Source organism: Poecilia reticulata, chromosome 23 (assembly GCF_904066995.2).
Source record: "Poecilia reticulata chromosome 23, P_reticulata-male-v2, whole genome shotgun sequence".
NCBI classification, from domain to species: Eukaryota; Metazoa; Chordata; class Actinopteri; order Cyprinodontiformes; family Poeciliidae; genus Poecilia; species Poecilia reticulata.
In genome coordinates this window covers 19,936,392-19,954,233 of record NC_088852.1, presented here as the reverse complement: position 1 = coordinate 19,954,233, position 17,842 = coordinate 19,936,392, and the positions used below count along the sequence as shown (strand labels likewise).

At 41.6% G+C, this 17,842-nt stretch overlaps 1 protein-coding gene across 12 annotated transcripts in view; it reads right to left on the bottom strand.

The window, feature by feature from the left end:
* large1 (LARGE xylosyl- and glucuronyltransferase 1) overlaps positions 1-17,842 on the bottom strand; it is a 150,150-nt gene that overhangs the window by 51,455 nt on the left and 80,853 nt on the right. For 11 of the 12 annotated variants that reach the window (XM_008401201.3, XM_081603760.1, XM_081603758.1 and 8 more), the window contains 6 exons: positions 17,062-17,174; positions 10,320-10,445; positions 9,381-9,536; positions 8,127-8,290; positions 6,821-7,099; positions 6,590-6,736 (listed from right to left, as the gene is read on the bottom strand). In XM_008401201.3, coding sequence (XP_008399423.1) covers positions 6,590-6,736; positions 6,821-7,099; positions 8,127-8,290; positions 9,381-9,536; positions 10,320-10,445; positions 17,062-17,174 — 985 coding nt within the window. The remainder of the gene's footprint in view (positions 1-6,589; positions 6,737-6,820; positions 7,100-8,126; positions 8,291-9,380; positions 9,537-10,319; positions 10,446-17,061; positions 17,175-17,842) is intronic. The other variant, XM_081603766.1, reaches the window with a different exon arrangement.

The following is a 17,842-nucleotide window of genomic DNA, read 5'->3' as shown; positions in this document are numbered from 1 at the left end:
TACAGAATGCTGTGTACCGTCTGCTTGAAGGCTCCAATGGAACCTGCCAGTACCCTTTACACAGGTCAAGGGTGGTAATGAACTTGGCTTTTCCAATACTTTCCCGAAGCTCATCCACTCTGGGCATGGGATAGGCATCAAACTCTGAAACTGCATTAAGCTTTCTGAAATCAATGCAAATCCACAGTGAGCCATCTTTCTTACACACAATAACTACTGGGCTGCACCACTCAGAGTTTGAAGGTTCAATAATACCTGATGTCAGCATGGTCTCAACTTCATCTCGCAGCTGCCCCACCAACTGTTGTGGAACTCTATATGGGCGTTGACGAATTGGCTGCTTCTCTTTCAGTCGAATTGCATGCTCAATCAGAGTTGTCCGGCCCGGATTAGGAGAAAAAAGAGGAGACAGTCTCTGGAATATTTGCTGAAGTTGTGAGTCTTGGTGTGAGGTCAAGTGACTGAGATTAGGGGTCGACTGTTCAGCCATCACTTCAACACCAGGAACCTCTTCTTCCTCCTCAACTCGCCTCACCAGGCATGATGTTTCTGGATCTGGACATGCTGATTCTTTCCACTTCTTCAACAAGTTCACATGATACACCTGTGTAGCTTTCTTTTTGTCAGGATGGTAGACTTCATAGGTGGTGGGTCCTAGCTGTCGGCTGATGGTATAGGGCCCTTGCCACTTTGCCAAAAGCTTGCTGGTGGATGAAGGCAAAAGTAGTAATACCTTCTGTCCAGGTCTTAAGACCCTTTGCCAAGCCTGCTGATCATACCACCTCTTTTGTTTCTGCTGGGCCTGCAGTAGGTTTTTTCCAGCTTCTTCCTGGTACTCAGCAAGTCGACTTCTCATCTGCAGCACATACTGGACCACACCTTTGGCACTGGATGAGCCCTCTGTCGCATCCCAACTTTTCCTCAGCAGGTCTAGCGGTCCCTGAACATCCCACCCATACAGGAGTTCAAATGGGGAGAACCCGGTTGACGCTTGCGGCACCTCACGATAGGCGAACAGAAGGAATGGTAACCAGCGGTCCCAATCTCTACCAGTGTCATTCACAAACTTCTGCAGCATCCTCTTCAGCGTCTGGTTGAACCTTTCGACCAGTCCATCAGTTTGCGGATGGTAAGGTGTCGTCCTGATGGCTGAGATCCCAAGCTGTTTATGAAAGAGTTTTAGGAGATTAGAGGTGAAATTAGTTCCCTGGTCTGTCAAAATCTGATCTGGGATTCCAACTCTTGAAAATAGCTGGACCAGAGCTCGAACTATTGCAGGAGCAGTAATGGTATGTAGTGGAAAAGTCTCTGGAAATCTGGTGGCATAGTCACATACTACCAGGATGTACTGATGACCACGCCCACTCTTCACTAGGGGTCCAACAATGTCCATTGCAACCTTACAAAAAGGAGTGGAGATGACGGGTAGTGGTTGGAGGAGCGCCCGATCCCACTTCCGAACGGGACGAGTCTTCTGACATGTGGGACAAGCAGCACATAAGGTATTAACGTCATTGTACATTGATGGCCAGTAAAAACGTGAGCCAACACGCATAAAGGTTTTGTGACGCCCCAAGAGCCCTGCCCATGGAATGGTGTGTGCTAAATGCATGACAAGTGCCCTACAGCTAGTTGGTACTACCAACCGTTGTTTTTCATTATAAGCATACAATACACCATTTTTTAACACAAAAGATTCTCTCCCACTCCACTTAGCATCATCTTTTCCACTCACTCGGTCAAACAAAGGTTGTAAAGACACATCCTGTTTCTGTAAAGTAGCAATATTTTCAGGTACGTTCCACATGTCATCTACTGTTAAATCTGTTGACACATTTCCACTCAGCATTAACTTTTTCTCAAATTTTTTCTGCTTTCTGGATTTTCTAGACTTCTTTGAAACCTCAAACAAACTCTCATCAAAATCAGGTAAGGACTCAACTTGTCCTTTGGCCTGAGAACGAGTAACCACCGGACAGGAAACATTGCCAACTTTGCTCCCCTCAGTTTGCACTTCTCCCAAAAGATGAAACATGACAGGTAAATCTGTACCCAAAATGATATCAAAAGGTAGGTTTTTCACCACGCCAACAGTTAGCAAATATGGTTGATCGTCAATAATGACAGTCACTTCTGCTTTTGGATAAACATGACAATCTCCATGCACACACAAAATCTCAGTTTTCTTTTCATAGTTCACACATCCAACAGGCACAAGAGTCTCTTTTATAAGTGATGTGGAACTACCACTGTCCATTAATGCAGTTACCTGCTGTCCATTCACAGTCACAGTTTTATGAGTTCTAGTTTCAGAGTTTTTGACTCCAGCCTGATTTTCAGTTCTAGGAGCATAGCAGGAACCAGTAAACTTGGTTTTCTTTATTGGGCACACTGAAGCCTTGTGGCCCAGCTGCTGGCAATAATAGCAAATCAGTGGCTTACCATGAGACGGTTGATTCACAGAACTGGTGGTACCTTTAACCTCCTGGATTGGCTCTCTGGCATACCGTTGATGTCCAGCTGGTTGAGCAGGTCGTTGCACAGGGTTGGAGAAACGTGCTGCTCCTCCTCGACGTGCGTTCATGTACTGTAGAGCCAACTTTGCCGCAGTCAGACCATCCTCAGGTTCAAGTTCCTTCACCCAGGTCCTAACATCAGAGGGCAGAACGCTCAGCAGTTGTTCCTGGATGATGAGCTCCCTGATGACCTCTTTGGAATGCTGGTCCGGACGGATCCATCGTCGGTAGAGACCTCTAAGGCGGTGGTAGGTTTCAGTAGGAGTTTCACCAGCAGGGATACTTGTTGCTCTGAACTTGTCTGTAAGTCTCTGGTGAGATGTCGAACTTTGTTAACAAAGCAGTTTTCAAGTCCTTGTAGCAGTGAGCACGGTCCTCATCCATGGCAGCATAGGCCTCCAGCGCCTTCCCAGAAAGGAGTGGAATGAGACGACACGCCCATTCACTCTCTGGCCACCTCCAGGTCTTGGCAATGCGCTCAAACCGCAGTAGATAATTTTCAAGGTCTTCTCCTAATTGATAAGGAGGAATCTTCGGATCAGTGGTGTAACTTACTGGCTGAGGTTGATGGCTTTGATCACTGTCGTCATCATTATCACTTTGCTCTGCACCAGCTCCTGACTGAAGGTAAGGACGTGGCACTTGCTGTGGTTGCTGCAGGGACATCCTAAGATTTCGCAGTTCATTCAGCAGCCCTTTTTCTCGCTTTTGCTGACCTGCCATAAAGTCCTTCATCAAAGTGAGAAACTCACTGCCAGACACACTTGATCCACTGGGGACAGGTTTTGGTTCACCTTCTTCATCTGATCCAGATGTTGGCACGCTTTCCCATGCTTTGTCAGCCACCTGTTCTTCCATCTTTGATTGTGATCGAAGACCAGATCTTTGCTTCACCAGACAAGTTCCTCTTCTCCGGCTCGCCATAATCCCACTTCTGACACCATATGTGACGGGGTTCTCTTATGCTTGGACAAACAAAAATGACTGACCAAGGCCAGAGATCACTTTGGTGAAATTTATTCAGTTCAAGTGAACAAAAAAGTGGCGACATACAAAAACATCCAAGGCAGGTTTAACAGCAGACTGTTGTCTTAACAGTACCTTCCATGTAAGAGTCCATCACCTTCACTGTGATCTGGCAGGCGTCTAGCCACAGACTGCCTCCCTGTGGCGCAGAGCCCTGCTTTTAAAGCCACAGGCTCCGCCCACAGAAACCAAACAAGCAAAAAACAAAACAATTACTTCCCACTCAAATGAACTCTTAAAGGATACAAAATAATGATGATAATAATAATAAGAAAAATAAATAAAACTTGTAATCAAAAATACAATAATCAATTTAATAGAGAACACTCAATATGCTCCGATGACGTCATCACATGACTCTCCCCTGGCGCGCCACTATCCGGAAATAACTCTGCTTGAAAACAAAACCGGGAAAATGTTTGGAACTGAAAACAGGTTAAGATGGATATGCCAACTAAAGCAGGAACACCGCGTGTGCACCCACGATGAACCGCATCAGTTTAACCTGCAACATAAGTAAGTTAGCGATTGTGAGTCCGTGCCTGTTGACACGGAATCATAATTAAGTCCCGGCTCGTGACGGAGTGGGCCCTCTGTCAACGACCTTGACAGAGGGCCAAGAAAGCTATGCAATATTCTTGATAATTTTGATCTAATTCAACATACAACACAAGCAACACACAATCGAGGTCACACACTGGACCTGGTATTTCCAATGTGACTGAATGTCACGTTTATTATAAAATCTACAAAGAAAGACTGTGCAGCTGTCACTCAACACTAAAACATGCAAAGGAAACATTCTTTGCAGAGTCTTAAGCAAAAACAAACAATGCTTAAGCTTAATTTGCAACAGTTGACAGTGATGTTACCACCTGAATTTTCCGTTCCTGGTATTTGCCATTTCAAACCAATCTTCTTCCAGATAGTGTAGGAGAGTTACTCAGCCAGGCTCTCCTTTGGCTTGATCAAGGGGACAGGTAAACCATCCTCATTCATGTCCTTCATCACCTCTGCTGCTGTCTTGTGTTGAGGGAGAACAAGTGTAGCTTCAATCGCTAAGATACAATCGTAGCTTTGCAGGGAAGGAGTCTGGAAGCAAATCTTTCTCTGCTTCAGGACCCATTTAGTTTCAGAGTATTGCTTGCTAATTTTCAGCACTATGGGAAAAGTAGTCATTATCAAAATATAGCAGTTTCCCGTGTAGAAGTACTGCTTTCTCCCCCCATGCTTTTTGTCCAATATCTTCCTTGGTTCTGCTGCGGAGAAATGTAGCAATAGATCACGGCATGTTGTTTCTGTCCCCAGCAGATGGCGAAGCTAGCTCTCAGTATGCCTTCTCCAGTTCAATTTTTGGATTCCATATTTGGATTGATCTCAAGTAGTTTTTCCACAAAATCTCTTGTAGAAGATTATCTGGATATTTTCTCTTTATGATCTCCCTTAATGGTAGAGCACTTTTTCTTGTTGCTCAATATCTGCTCCATGTTCTGTGCACACTCCTCCCCTGCATTAACACAGTCCTCTGTCTCCTTCATTTTTTGATGTACCTTTATAAGTTCTGAGTAAATGCTTTCCAGCTGTTTTGTGTTTTTTTTAAATCTATGTAATATTAAAATGTTCTGAGACACTGAAAATTACATTTTCATGATCTTTAAACCAGGGGTGTCCAAAGTCAGTCCTCGAGGGTCTTCATCCTGCATGTTTTAGTTGTCTCTCTGGTGGTAGTACCAACCTTTTCGTCGTGTCAGTGTTCTTCTTAGGCCTTCTAACGAGCCATTATTTGATCCAGGTGCGTCAAACCAGGGATAGAACTAAAACATGCAGGATGCCGGCCCTCGAGGACTGACTTTGGGCAAACCGTTATCAAAACAAGAAATATCTATGAATCTGAGTTTCACTTTCTGACAAGGGTGTAACTTTTTAACAAACCTTGGCTCCTATATGCTTTATGAAATATTTAATCCTATTTGATGATTGCTCTGAATATTGCTACGTTCTACAAACGATGCAATTCATCCAGGGGAACAATGTAGAAAAACGGGTGGTTATATATATTTTTCTCAGTCTGTCAGCAGACTCGTTGCCATGGCAACCAATAAACAGCCCCGGGAGCACAGAACAAAGATTATGATCGAGTGCATCAAGATTTACCACTAAAAAATTTAACACTAAAAAACCCCCACAAGAACATTTACCACACAAAAACGAACGTACAAACACCAAACAGATCATTCTCTCTGTTTCAGATTTATGTTTCTGAATTTCCATTTTGCGACCATTAGGAAGTGATCGCCTGAACACTAGCGGTGGTTGATAGCCATCTTAAACACCTGCACTTCGGATTATCTGTCAGAAAATGTATGTGGGTTGCCTTATTTTTGTGTGACCCTAAATACTCTCAACTGCACAGCAAAAGTACATGCAAAGGTGATAAAAGTTAAGATAGCATAACTAATCTACTCTCCACTTTCTTTATTTTTTTTAATTAAAGCTTTTTACTGACCTGTGAAATTTGATCCCTTTGGACCTTGTTATCTTGCTATCGTAGTGTTGACGATATCAAAACTTTGCGTCCCCCTCTCAGATTCTTTGCTTGATTGTGTCATTTCCCTGACCACTGATATTCCTGACTCAATGTACAGCAATAGCGCATGTGGCATGTGATGTCCAATCCACTAGACCACTGAGCGGACTTGCCATTTACGTTTTACAAAGGAATTTTAAAAAGCATTACCTGTCTGTAAATGCTTTGAATACAACGTGAATGTAACTCGGCATCTATACCGAGTTACATAGATGAAGGCACATAAGGAAAAAAAAGGTGCAGGAAATATTGGTGGGGAGTGTTCCCTTAATGCCAGTGTTGGTGGGGACATGTCCAAACCTGTCCTTCAGGAAGTTACGCATATGCTTTCTGAGATGCTGGACAAAAATGTTTCCATGCTATATTTTTAATAAAAGTAAAGGAGAAGTAAAGCTGCTTGAAGTATCACTTGACCTGACATAACATAACAAGAAATAATATAAGTGTTTCTGTTTCACACCTAAAGGTAAAGAGTGTGCCCATGTCCAGCTGGGAGAGTAATTCTGCCTTAGACTTCGGGAAGGAGAGGCGATATCGCAAAGTCTCAAAGGCTGGAACTACTAGGGCTTTTTTGGAGTTGGCCACGTCAAGCTGTACCACTGATTTCCTGCAAGGAAAGACAATGAATGCAAAGGAAGTTGTGCACTATAATAAAATTGAAAAAATTTATTGAAAGACATGTCTTTCTTACCTGAGATACTCATAGAGGCCATACATGGGGAGGAAATCAATGTCTGATAGGAACATATAGTTTGTGTTGACTTGCTGCATGGCAACGTTTCGCAGGAGATTGACCGGATAGAATTGCCCCTCTTTGTAGACTACATGGTAACCTACATTTCCGCGGCCCATCAGCACCTCAGATCCCTGTGCATATCGCAGGAACTGCTGTGCCTCAGCATCTGAAAGGTATAGGGCCAAACTGATGGGGCCTTCCCAGTGCTTACAGATAGCCTCTAACATCTGGAGCCTATAGAAGGGGAAGGACAAGTATGGTGACCTCATAAAATATGAATCAGTATAATCAACTATACGTTCCAAACACTGGAATTTTATAGGCTTATAGTGGAACTACATACCCTAACAGCTAAAACCTCCAAATCCTTGAGACGTCCACTAAAAACGGTTATAGCTGCCTATTTTAACCTCGCCCCCTATATCACCAAAAACAACTGAAAAGGTATACCCAAATTAAAACAGCTGGTCTTCTTGAACAATTTGGAGTACATGAAAACGTTTGGCCTCTTTATGAAGATGACAAGCTAAAATTTCTATTTTTGCAGTCAAAAATACTTTAATTAAGTAGTTTGTAGCTATTACGTTTGTAAAAAAAGAAATTGAAAAATTTTGCTTCACCCAGATTTTTCATTTTTATTTCTTGTAAATGCATATTGAGTGTTGAACGCATTAACTGGAAAATACAATTAATATGTATAATAAAGTATTCTGCTTGTGGATTTCAAGACTGATCAAAATAGCACAAAAAAGAAATGTCATTTTGGACATGTTTATTTTTGAGGATGTACAGGTGTTGTCCAAGTGTGCCATTTGGAGTCTCCATTTGGAATCTCCAAATGGCACACTTGGACAACATCTGCTATACAAACTTCAAATGACTGTAACTCCTCAGTGCTTCAACATACAGCCATCAATGAGAGGTCTAATGAAAGACAATGACCAGAGGAATCCTCTGGTAGACACATTACTTATAGTGGAAATTACTTATAATTATATAAATAAAATAGCATATCTGGGGGGACAGGGGAGGTTAGCGTACAGTCAAACCTCCTACCCCTTCTTGCAATACGCTGTCTGTCCGTCCGCCCCTATCCGTCAACCCCCTCCACCATCTCTCCTTCGACCCATCCTCCCAGGCCCCCTTCTCCTTCGCCCCCAATGATATGCTATGATATATCCACTTTAACAGATGTACCAAAAATGTTTCATATACATCTCTGAAATGCAAAGAGTATATGACGCAGGTGTACAAGCAGTACCTGTCCATAGATAGCTGGGCAACGAGAGTGACATCACTTTGGTCAGAACTGGGTTCATACTCATAGTGGAGAAAGTAAAGATGCGTTCGATGAACTGTAAATCTCTCTCGCCGAAATTCATAACAGGGGTCATCTTCATCAAGTTCGGAAAGAGTCTTTTGCAGCTGCAAGCAAAGAAAAAAAACACAGAAACAATTTAATGGCTGAAATATCCGAGTTGCAGTTAGTGCAGATAAATCACCCCATGTGTTTCCATGCCAAGCCACAAAACGGTCCACCAGCTCTCTGAACTTGGCCTCTTGTCCATTTCTGATACACCAAACAAATAAAGACTCATCCAAAATATTCTTTAGACGATAGGACTCTCTGACAAATACTGGGAGTCTGAGATGTACAAAGTGAAAAGTCTTAAGTCTGCTGCATGCACCTTTTCATACATTTGAGGCCGTAATAGTCAACCTTCACTGGCAGCTTTCCTAACACTTCTAATCCACCTACTTTTCTTTTGCTACAAATCTGTCTGCTTGTACAGTCTGAAAGGCAGGCAGAAAGACACAGAAGTAGGAAATTTGATCCTTCAGCTATGTCTTACTGAACACTTAACTCTGCATTCCCAATACTCTGACTTGATTCTTGCCAGCACTTCAAGTTCATCCCTTTTATTTGTCAAGGACCTCATAATGAGAAATAAAAGCAATGGTTTAAACTTCCTCCTTCTCTGTCTTCACTTTGCCTCTACAACTTCTCTTCAGCTTATCTGGGTTGTGGGTTCTCTAAGTCTATATAATTTTAGCTTTTTAAATATTGATCAGCTGAAGCCGACTCAAAAAACTGTTGTTGCTATGTTTATGCAAACAGTATAAAAGTAACACCAAAAATGATGTCTGCGGCCCATCATCAAAAACCACAGTCAGTAATCTTTCAAAAAGCAATGTTTGGACCAAAGAAAATGAGGAAGGAAAATTTCAAAAAGAAGAAGTTATGCAAAAGATGTCACCTTGCTAAGCAAAAATTTGGAGTTAGGATTTCATGAGAATACTAAAATGTCAAAATTAACATGACATTCTTAAAAAGTGTTAGCATTGCAGTTCATTATAAGGCCAAAAGACTATTAGAAAGTTATTTTACAATTGAAAAAATACTGTTCATAGCACATATGTCACATATTTTTGAACAGTTGGTTTATTAATTTGTTGACAGTCCATATCTCTGCCGTGCTGCAATACAAGGTATTTCAGAAAAAGTTTCACCTACATTTTCACTGTTGGGGTCAGCTTCGCTTGGACAGCCAAACAGCTCCCGTCGCAGCAGGTTACCATCATACTCCAGAAAAGTAAGATAAAGATTTCGAAAGAACTCAACATGCTTATTTTTGACTCGTAGCTTCTTAGGGGAGTTCCAGTGGATCACCTGTTTAGGAGAACAGTACAGAAAAGTTAAAGGAATTTCCCACAGCTCAGAAAACGCTTAGCCTGTGGGCTGGTAGTCAGCCCTTTTAACATTTATTTTATTTCCTGCTGTACCACAGTAACTCATCTGATGGATAGGCAAAAAGTTAAGTCATGTATGTTCCAACACATATTACTTTTGTCGTCATTGTAATGGATTGCTTACTTGTTTCAAGTTAGAAAAACTATATTGTTCCATAAATTTCAGTTTCTTCTTGTTTACGTTCATTGTGGAACAGAAACATGCCGGTTAAAAACCAAGCTGGTCTTTAACCGACATGGGTCTGTTCCACAATGCTCTTATGCATCAGTTGATAAATTCAAGAAATATTTACAATAATTCACACAAAGTCTGATGAACACAGTGAAGTTTGCTTTCTCTTTGAGCAGATATCAAAACAATTCTTCAGTGTTGCATGGCATTCCACAAATAATGGTCAAAAATATAGTTAGCTTGGTGTGGAACCAAGCTAACTATATTACATCCATTTTTCTTTCTGATCTACTGTCACAAAGCACATTTTGTATGATTTTTCAAGTAACAGATGACTCTTACACAAAAACATACTAATTGAAGATATTACTGTTAAGGAAATAAATATACAAAATGTATACAATAATCATACTTGTGTATGAAAAAACACAAGTATGATTGCTCCAAAACCTCCCCCGTCTCAAAAAATTTACAGTCACCTTAAATATTGGCAAAGACTGATTGTAGAAAGTTCTGAACACCTGATCTCACCTTCAGGTCTGATACATCTTTGTAGCATTTTTCAGAGCGAGTGTGGTCTGACAGTTGAACGTTCCAATAGCAGGGCAGCTGGTAAACAAGGAACGGGTTCTGCTTGATCACTGCATTAAAGATGTCCTAAGGACCAAATGGCATACATGACAGTGACAGATTTGACAAGTTTGAATAAAAACAATAAACTTCTTAATAACAAACAATGTATATCTTTATCTCTATGTATGTTTATTGATATAGTATTAAACTTGTAAAATGGAATAAAACCAGTTTTTATTGTTGCTCTGTAGGAATTTCAAATGCAGATACACATAAATATAAGCAATAATGACAACAAAAAACATACAGAAACTGTATTGTAAGGGAAAATGTACAGGTCCTTCTCAAAAAATTAGCATATTGTGATAAAGATAAATATTTTGCATAATGTAATGATAAAAATTAAACTGTCATATATTTTAGATTCATTGCACACCAACTGAAATATTTCAGGTCTTTTATTGTTTTAATACTGATAATTTTGGCATACAACTCAAGAAAACCCAAAATACCCGTCTCAAAATATTTGCATATTTCATCCGCCCAATAAAAGAAATGTGTTGCACTCAATACTTGGTCAGGAATCCTTTTGCAGCCTTCAATGCAGCATGGAGGCAATCAGCCTGTGGCTCTGCTGAGGTGTTATGGAGGCCCAGGATGCTTCGGTAGTGGCCTTAAGCTCATCCAGAGTGTTGGGTCTTGCGTCTCTCAACTTTCTCTTCACAAAATCCCAAAGATTCTCTATGGGGTTCAGGTCAGGAGAGTTGGCAGGCCAATTGAGCACAGCAGTACCATGTTTAGTGGTTTTGGCACTGTGAGCAGGTGCTAGGTCGTGCTGAAAGATTAAATCTACATCTCCATAAATCTTTTTACCAGATGGAGCATGAAGTGCTCCAAAATCTCCTGATAGCTGCTGCATTGACCCTGCCCTTGATAAAACACAGTGGACCAACACCAGCAGCTGACATGGCTCCCCAGACCATCACTGACTGTGGGTACTTGACACTGGACTTCTGGCCTTTTGGCATTTCCTTCTCCCCAGTCTTCCTCCAGACTCTGGCACATTAATTTCCGAATGACATGCAAAATTAGCTTTCATCTGAAAAAAGTACTTTGGACCACTGAGCAACAGTCCAGTGCTGCTTCTCCGTAGCCCAGGTCAGGCGCTTCTGCCGCGCTGTTTCTGGTTCAAAAGTGGATTGACCTGGGGAATGCAGCACCTGTAGCCCATTTCCTGCACACGCCTGTGCACAGTGGCTCTGGATGTTTCTACTCCAGACTCAGTCCACTGCTTCCCCCAAGATCTGGAATCGTCCCTTCTCAACAATCTTCCTCAGGGTCCGGTCACCTCTTCTCGTTGTGCAGCGTTTTCTGCCACACTTTTTCCTTCCCACATACTTCCCACTGAGGTGCCTTGATGCAACATTCTGCGAACAGCCTATTAGTTCAGAAATTTTTTTCTGTTTCTTACCCTCTTGCTTTAGGGTGTCAATAATGGCCTTCTGGACAGCAGCCAGGTCAGCAGTCTTACCCATGATTGTGGTTTTGAGTAATGAACCAGGCCGGGAGTTTATAAAAGCCTCAGGAATCTTTTGCAGGTGTTTAGAGTTACTTTGTTGATTCAGATGATGAGGTCAACTGCTCATTCAGATAACCTTTTCATGATAGGCAAATTTTTTGAGATAGAGATTTTGGGTTTTCATGAGCTGTATGCCAAAATCATCAGTATTAAAACAATAAAAGAACTGAAATATTTCAGTTGGTGTGCAATGAATCTAAAATATATGACAGTTTAATTTTTATCATTATATTATGGAAAATAATTAACTTTATCACAATATGCAAATTGTTTGAGAAGGACCTGTACAATGCCAGAAAACTGACAATTCTATACACAAATTATTATGTATGAAATTGAAGCCATTGTACAAGAGACTTCCTCTCTCCCACTACCTGCTGTGGATTTAAGAGCCATCCTAGGACAGACCTGGTCTTCCTAATGAGCTCATCTAGTCGGTACCGATCAGCCAGCACACAACATCATACCATCTTCTATGGTCCTTATTATTTTCTAAAAAAAAGTTCACCAGTGGTATATTGCAACCATATGCATTCTACCACCAGCTGTTGTGATATTACAGCTGGTAAACAAGGAACAGGTTCTTGTTACCAGCAAGGACCCACTGGTAAACAAAGTAGCTTTGGAAACTGCTTTGGTTGAGTCTCCAAAGCAGACTCAACTTGCTTTGGAGTTTGAGGTCTTCTGAAGTGCTGGGGCACTCCTGCAGACCTTATTTGACTTCCAGTCCCATTCCAATCAATAGCCTTAAACCAATCATGCAGGGTTTCTTCAGTTTTGTGTGACTATCTTCTCTGATCTTTTACTACTGGTTGTCTCTGAACAAGGGGTTTATACAGTGAGCAGAGAAAATAAGAGTAGGCAGAGGTGATGAATCCCTGACATCAGCATAAAACAAATCCAACATTTTGCTTTCTACTGGCAGAGTAGCTGACATAGCCCTGAAATGTTGGACTTAAATGATCTTACTGTGAGCATATTGTGAAGAATCAAGTGTTTAACTAAAGTAGTGTGTTTCTATTCACCGTAGGGGTAGGGGTTCTCTGCCATTTTTGGTAACACTTTATTTGAAGGGGAGTGAATAAGACTGTCATGCCACTTTCATAAACATGATATAACACATATCATGAACATGAATAAGCCTTCATGAATATTTATGACTGTTGTCATAAAGTGTCATTCAGTAAATTGACACTTTTAATACAAAGTTGACATTATTCAAAATGTCTGTTATGACAACTTGACATTAACCAAGAAATCATTACTGTTTACACTTTACCTTTAATAACATAAAGTTACCTAATTTTTAAAGTGCAATTAGTAATACTTTTAGAACAAATTAATGATTTCTTGGTTAATCTTGGTTTTGTTTGTTGTTTTGGCCTTGGAGACCCTGAAGCTTAAAAATTTCCTGTGTTTTCTGCCTCCTGTCATTGAGATTTTACCTGAACTGTAAAATAAACTATCTTTTGCTACTGACATCAATTGTGTACTGATTTTGTGTTACACCCAGTGCCAGAATTTATTCTTAGTGGTCTTGGGGAGGGGTTGTAAAATCTACCATCTTCTGCTCTTTACGTCAAATAAATTTTGCAAGTTCTATTTTGTATAGGCTTCGCCCTTTAAGGCTATTGTTAGTGGGTTTATTCCTCAGGTGCAGTACAGCACTGAAAAAATCTTAGTCCACACCCACCTATTGGACGGGCCCCTCCCCGGTCTCTATAAATAATTAAATTGGACAAACAACTCCCTCTTTTTCTTCAGCACAGCGATAGCAATAAAGTCTAAGAGCGAAAATGTCTTCTAACGGTTCCATCCATTTTTGCCTATCTTGTCAGACAGGGTACATTATGTCCTTCGATGGGCACCGGATCTGCAAGGGATGCCTGGGCCCCCATCACGGCAATCTCGCTCACACGCCTCAGCCCTCTTGCCGCTCCTGTGCTCTTCTCCCGCTGGAGGAGAGGAGGCGGAGGCTAGCCTTCAAGGCTGGTGCTAGGCGAGGCGACAGGCCCACCGAGTCAGGTCGCCGTTCGTGGGGTGATTCTGGTTACGCTGAGAGGAGATCAAATTATTCCGCCGGCAGCCGTCTTCTCCACCGTCTCCACATATATGAGGCGGACCACATATATGTGGTCCGCCTCATATATGTGAGGCGGACCACAGCGCCTCACATATATGCATGCCCACTGTAAGAACGTTATTCAGAGTGGCGGCGCACATGTTCCCTGGACAGGTGGATAGATTTACTGATCAACAAGGGTTACATGCTGCAGTTTGGAGCCAGCCATCTGCTGTTCAGGGGAATTGTGAAGACGGTCTTATCATCTCTGGAGCAGAACGCCGCTTTCAGTCAGAACTGCAGGAACTGATGGTGAAAGGTGTCATTTCCACGGTCCCCGAGGAGAGGAAAACGCAGGGTTTTATTCCTGCTATTTTCTGGTTCCCAAAAAATGTGAGGAGTGAGACCCATCCTCGATCTGTCTCTGTTCAACAGTTCGATCATGGAGAGGCCATTCCATATGCTGACAGAGAGATAGGTATTGGAAAACATTCACCGGGGCGACTGGTTCACCTCCAAAGATTTAAAGGACATGTATTTCCACGTGCCCATCATCCTGAAACACTGGAAGAATCTGTGTTTCTTCTTCCAGGGGATCCAGTATCAATACAAGCGTCTGCCATTCGGTTATTCTCTCGTCTCGCGCACTTTTTCCAGATGTGTGGAAACAGCGCTGCAGCCATTGCATGTAGCAGGGATGAGAGTCCTCTTTTATCTGGACAACCTGCTTTTACTGGCTCAGTCCAGAGAGGAAGCCGCAATGCAGACCCAGAAGCTGGCAACACATTTGATGATCCTGAGGTTTTCCATCAACTGCGAAAAGAGTTCCATTATTCCATCCCAGATTATTGTTTATCTCGGAGTGGAGTTGAACTCAGCAACAATGAGAGCCCAATTAGCACAGTCGAGAGTCAACAGTTTATAGTAGTGACTACTCTGTCAGTCATGCAGCTGCTGGGAATGATGTCAGCAGCTCATGTGATGGTCCCGCTGGGTTTGTTGCACACAAGATGCCTCCAGAGATGGTTCACTCTCCTTCACATAGATCCTGTGCGCCAGAAGAGGAGCATGATCTCTGTTCCTCCTTCAGCTAATTGACAGAAATTTATCTTTCAGCATTATTTAAAACTTATGCTGCTGCTATTTCGTCCTGTTCTGGTGACAGAACGATCTTCAACCACCTATTGATGAAGCGGTTTCTGAGAGGTGTACGCAGACGCATACCTGTGTCGCGCCCACTTGCTCCTCTGCGGGATTTAACCCTGGTCCTACGCGCTCTTGTTGAAGCTCCATTCGAGCCTTTAGATCAGGCTCCACTTTTAAGTTTTTGTCTTTAAAAACTGCTCTGCTCTGTTGGCCCTTACTTCTGCAAAGAGAGTGAGCGATTTATCCGCTCTCTCTGTAGCTCCCTCTTGTCTCAGAATATGAGCCGATGGCAGCGTGGCTGTGCTGCGTCCCAACCCTGCTTTTACTCCTAAAAGCATCACAAGCTCGTTCAGATCCAGGGAGATATTTTTGGAGGATTTTTACCCTCCTCCACATAACTCTGAGGAAGAAGCTGCATCTCATCTTCTCTGCCCTGTGCGCGCGTTCTCATGTTATGTGGCACACACGTCTGCACTGCGTCGCTCTAAGTGTTTGTTCGTGCATTATAGAGGTAATTCAGTGGGGCATCCTCTGTCCACTCAGCGTCGTTCTCACTGGTTGTGTGAGGCCATCTCACAGATTTACACTTCCTCTGAACTGGATCCTCCAGAGAATCTGAGAGCTCATTCTACCAGAGGGATTTCATCCTCCACAGCTCTGCGTGGAGGAATGTCTGTGGAGGATATTTGCACGGCAGCTTCCTACATCCTGCTTCGCCGTTAACCCACTAGCGATAGCCTTAAAGGATGAAGCCTGTACGAAATAGAACATTGGTTACGTATTGTAACCCCAGATTCTATAAGTATAGGCGCAGCCCTTTAAGCTGTGGGCCTCACTGGTTCCTGAATAGCTGAAGAAAAGACTGTTAGGGAGCCGTTTGTCCGGTCTGACCATTATTTATACAGACCGGGGAGGAGCCCATCCAGTAAGTGCCCCTCTTTTTCAGTGCTGGGCTGTGTGCGAGAGCAAAACCCACTAGCAATAGCCTTAAAGGGCTGCTCCTATATTCATAGAATCTGGGGTTACAATACGTAACCAACATTTTAGATTTTGAACCTAAATGTGAGTTTATGAAAGATAAACTTACAGTAATACGTTGTGTTAATATTTTATTAATTCCAAGAGACTCCAAGAGTCGAATAAACTAGAGTTTTTAGGTTAGCATTTAAAAAGCTGAAATAAGAAATAGACCGAAGTGGGAACTATTTCCCAGTGTGGTTAGCAGCATGTTTTTGTACCCCGAGTTGCACCGTGAGTGAGCTAGAAGTGTCTTACATTAATCTGACGCTTGTGTGTTAGGGCAAATGTTCATTATAATACAAGTTTCATTTTGTAAAGCTTCAGGATAATGTCCTGATCACACTAAATGTTTTTAAACAGAATTTATTGTGAGGTTTAATAAAATTCATTATCAAATCAGAAATTTTGTTTGCGTAATTTGAAACGAGAATTTAAATCATTCTAAAGTAAAATAGTTATTAACTTGATATTATCAGTGAAAATAATAGAGAAATGTGTGCTCTTTAACTAGGAGAGGGCAGTTTTTTCGTGCATATTGTGAAGTAATTGGTTTATATTGCAGCATTAAGTTAAAACTCACAATTCAAGATTAATGAACTTAAAAAATAATGTTTAGACAACTTGTCTCTTGTTTTTAAACCGACTTCATAAACTTTAATTTCTGAGTTAAAACCAATACAAGTTTCTTGTTGAGCAGTAGGTGGACTTTCATTTTCATGTTAAACCGCTTTCAAATGGTTTTTGGTGTCTTTTTAGGATTAATTGAGCATATTTCAGTTTATGCTGAAATTATACATATTTCCAACATTTGTCAGATTAGCTGAATTTTTTAAAACATTTTAAAAATAATAATCAAGTTTGTGCATGTGCAGAATAGAATCTATTAATGTAACCTGGTCTGCCAATGAGGTGGACAGCATGCTCATTAGTTCTCTTTCTGCAGTCAGTCGCCACATCTGCTCCCATCTGACCTTCCGTAACCGATCCAGGAGAAGTAAAATAACCCCTAAAAAATGCAAAAACATATAGGATTATGTTACAGTTTCAAATAATGTGCTCCTGTAGTTCAAGCAAAAAGTGAACTTATGAACTAAATGAAAAAACTAAGTTGGGCAAAAGGGTGAGAACAAAAATGCATACACCTCAACCTATTGTTTATTCAGATCGATTAGAGTCTTTCACTGGCTGAAATATTTTAGAACCATTAGGAAAATTAAGAGCTACATAAATCTAAAATTGAAAACTATTTTTCCAGAACTTTTTTTCCGAGGTTGGAGCTGAGTGGTAACTCCACCAGTGCCGACTGATGTCCTTCTCATCGACTAAGAGTGGAAAATAAACTGCAATTGCGGAATAAAAACTGTTAATTTATCCAATAATACTACAATAAACGATTGTGTCACAGTGGATACATTTCATAATTTTTTTATCATTTTGAAACTGTCTCAGATGTTTTAATCCCTGCATAACTGAACCTGTGTGCCTTAAACCAAAGGAAATTTTCCCTGGGTGAAATTCCCAGGGTGGCGTTGTTGGGCAATCTATTAAAGCTAAATCTTCACCAAATCAGTGTCGCCACATTTTGGCGCTGTTGGCAGGAGTGTCACTACACTATTGCCATGGCAACGCACACAGCCGGTGGAGCCGGTGTTCTAACCATCTGTGCTACTTATC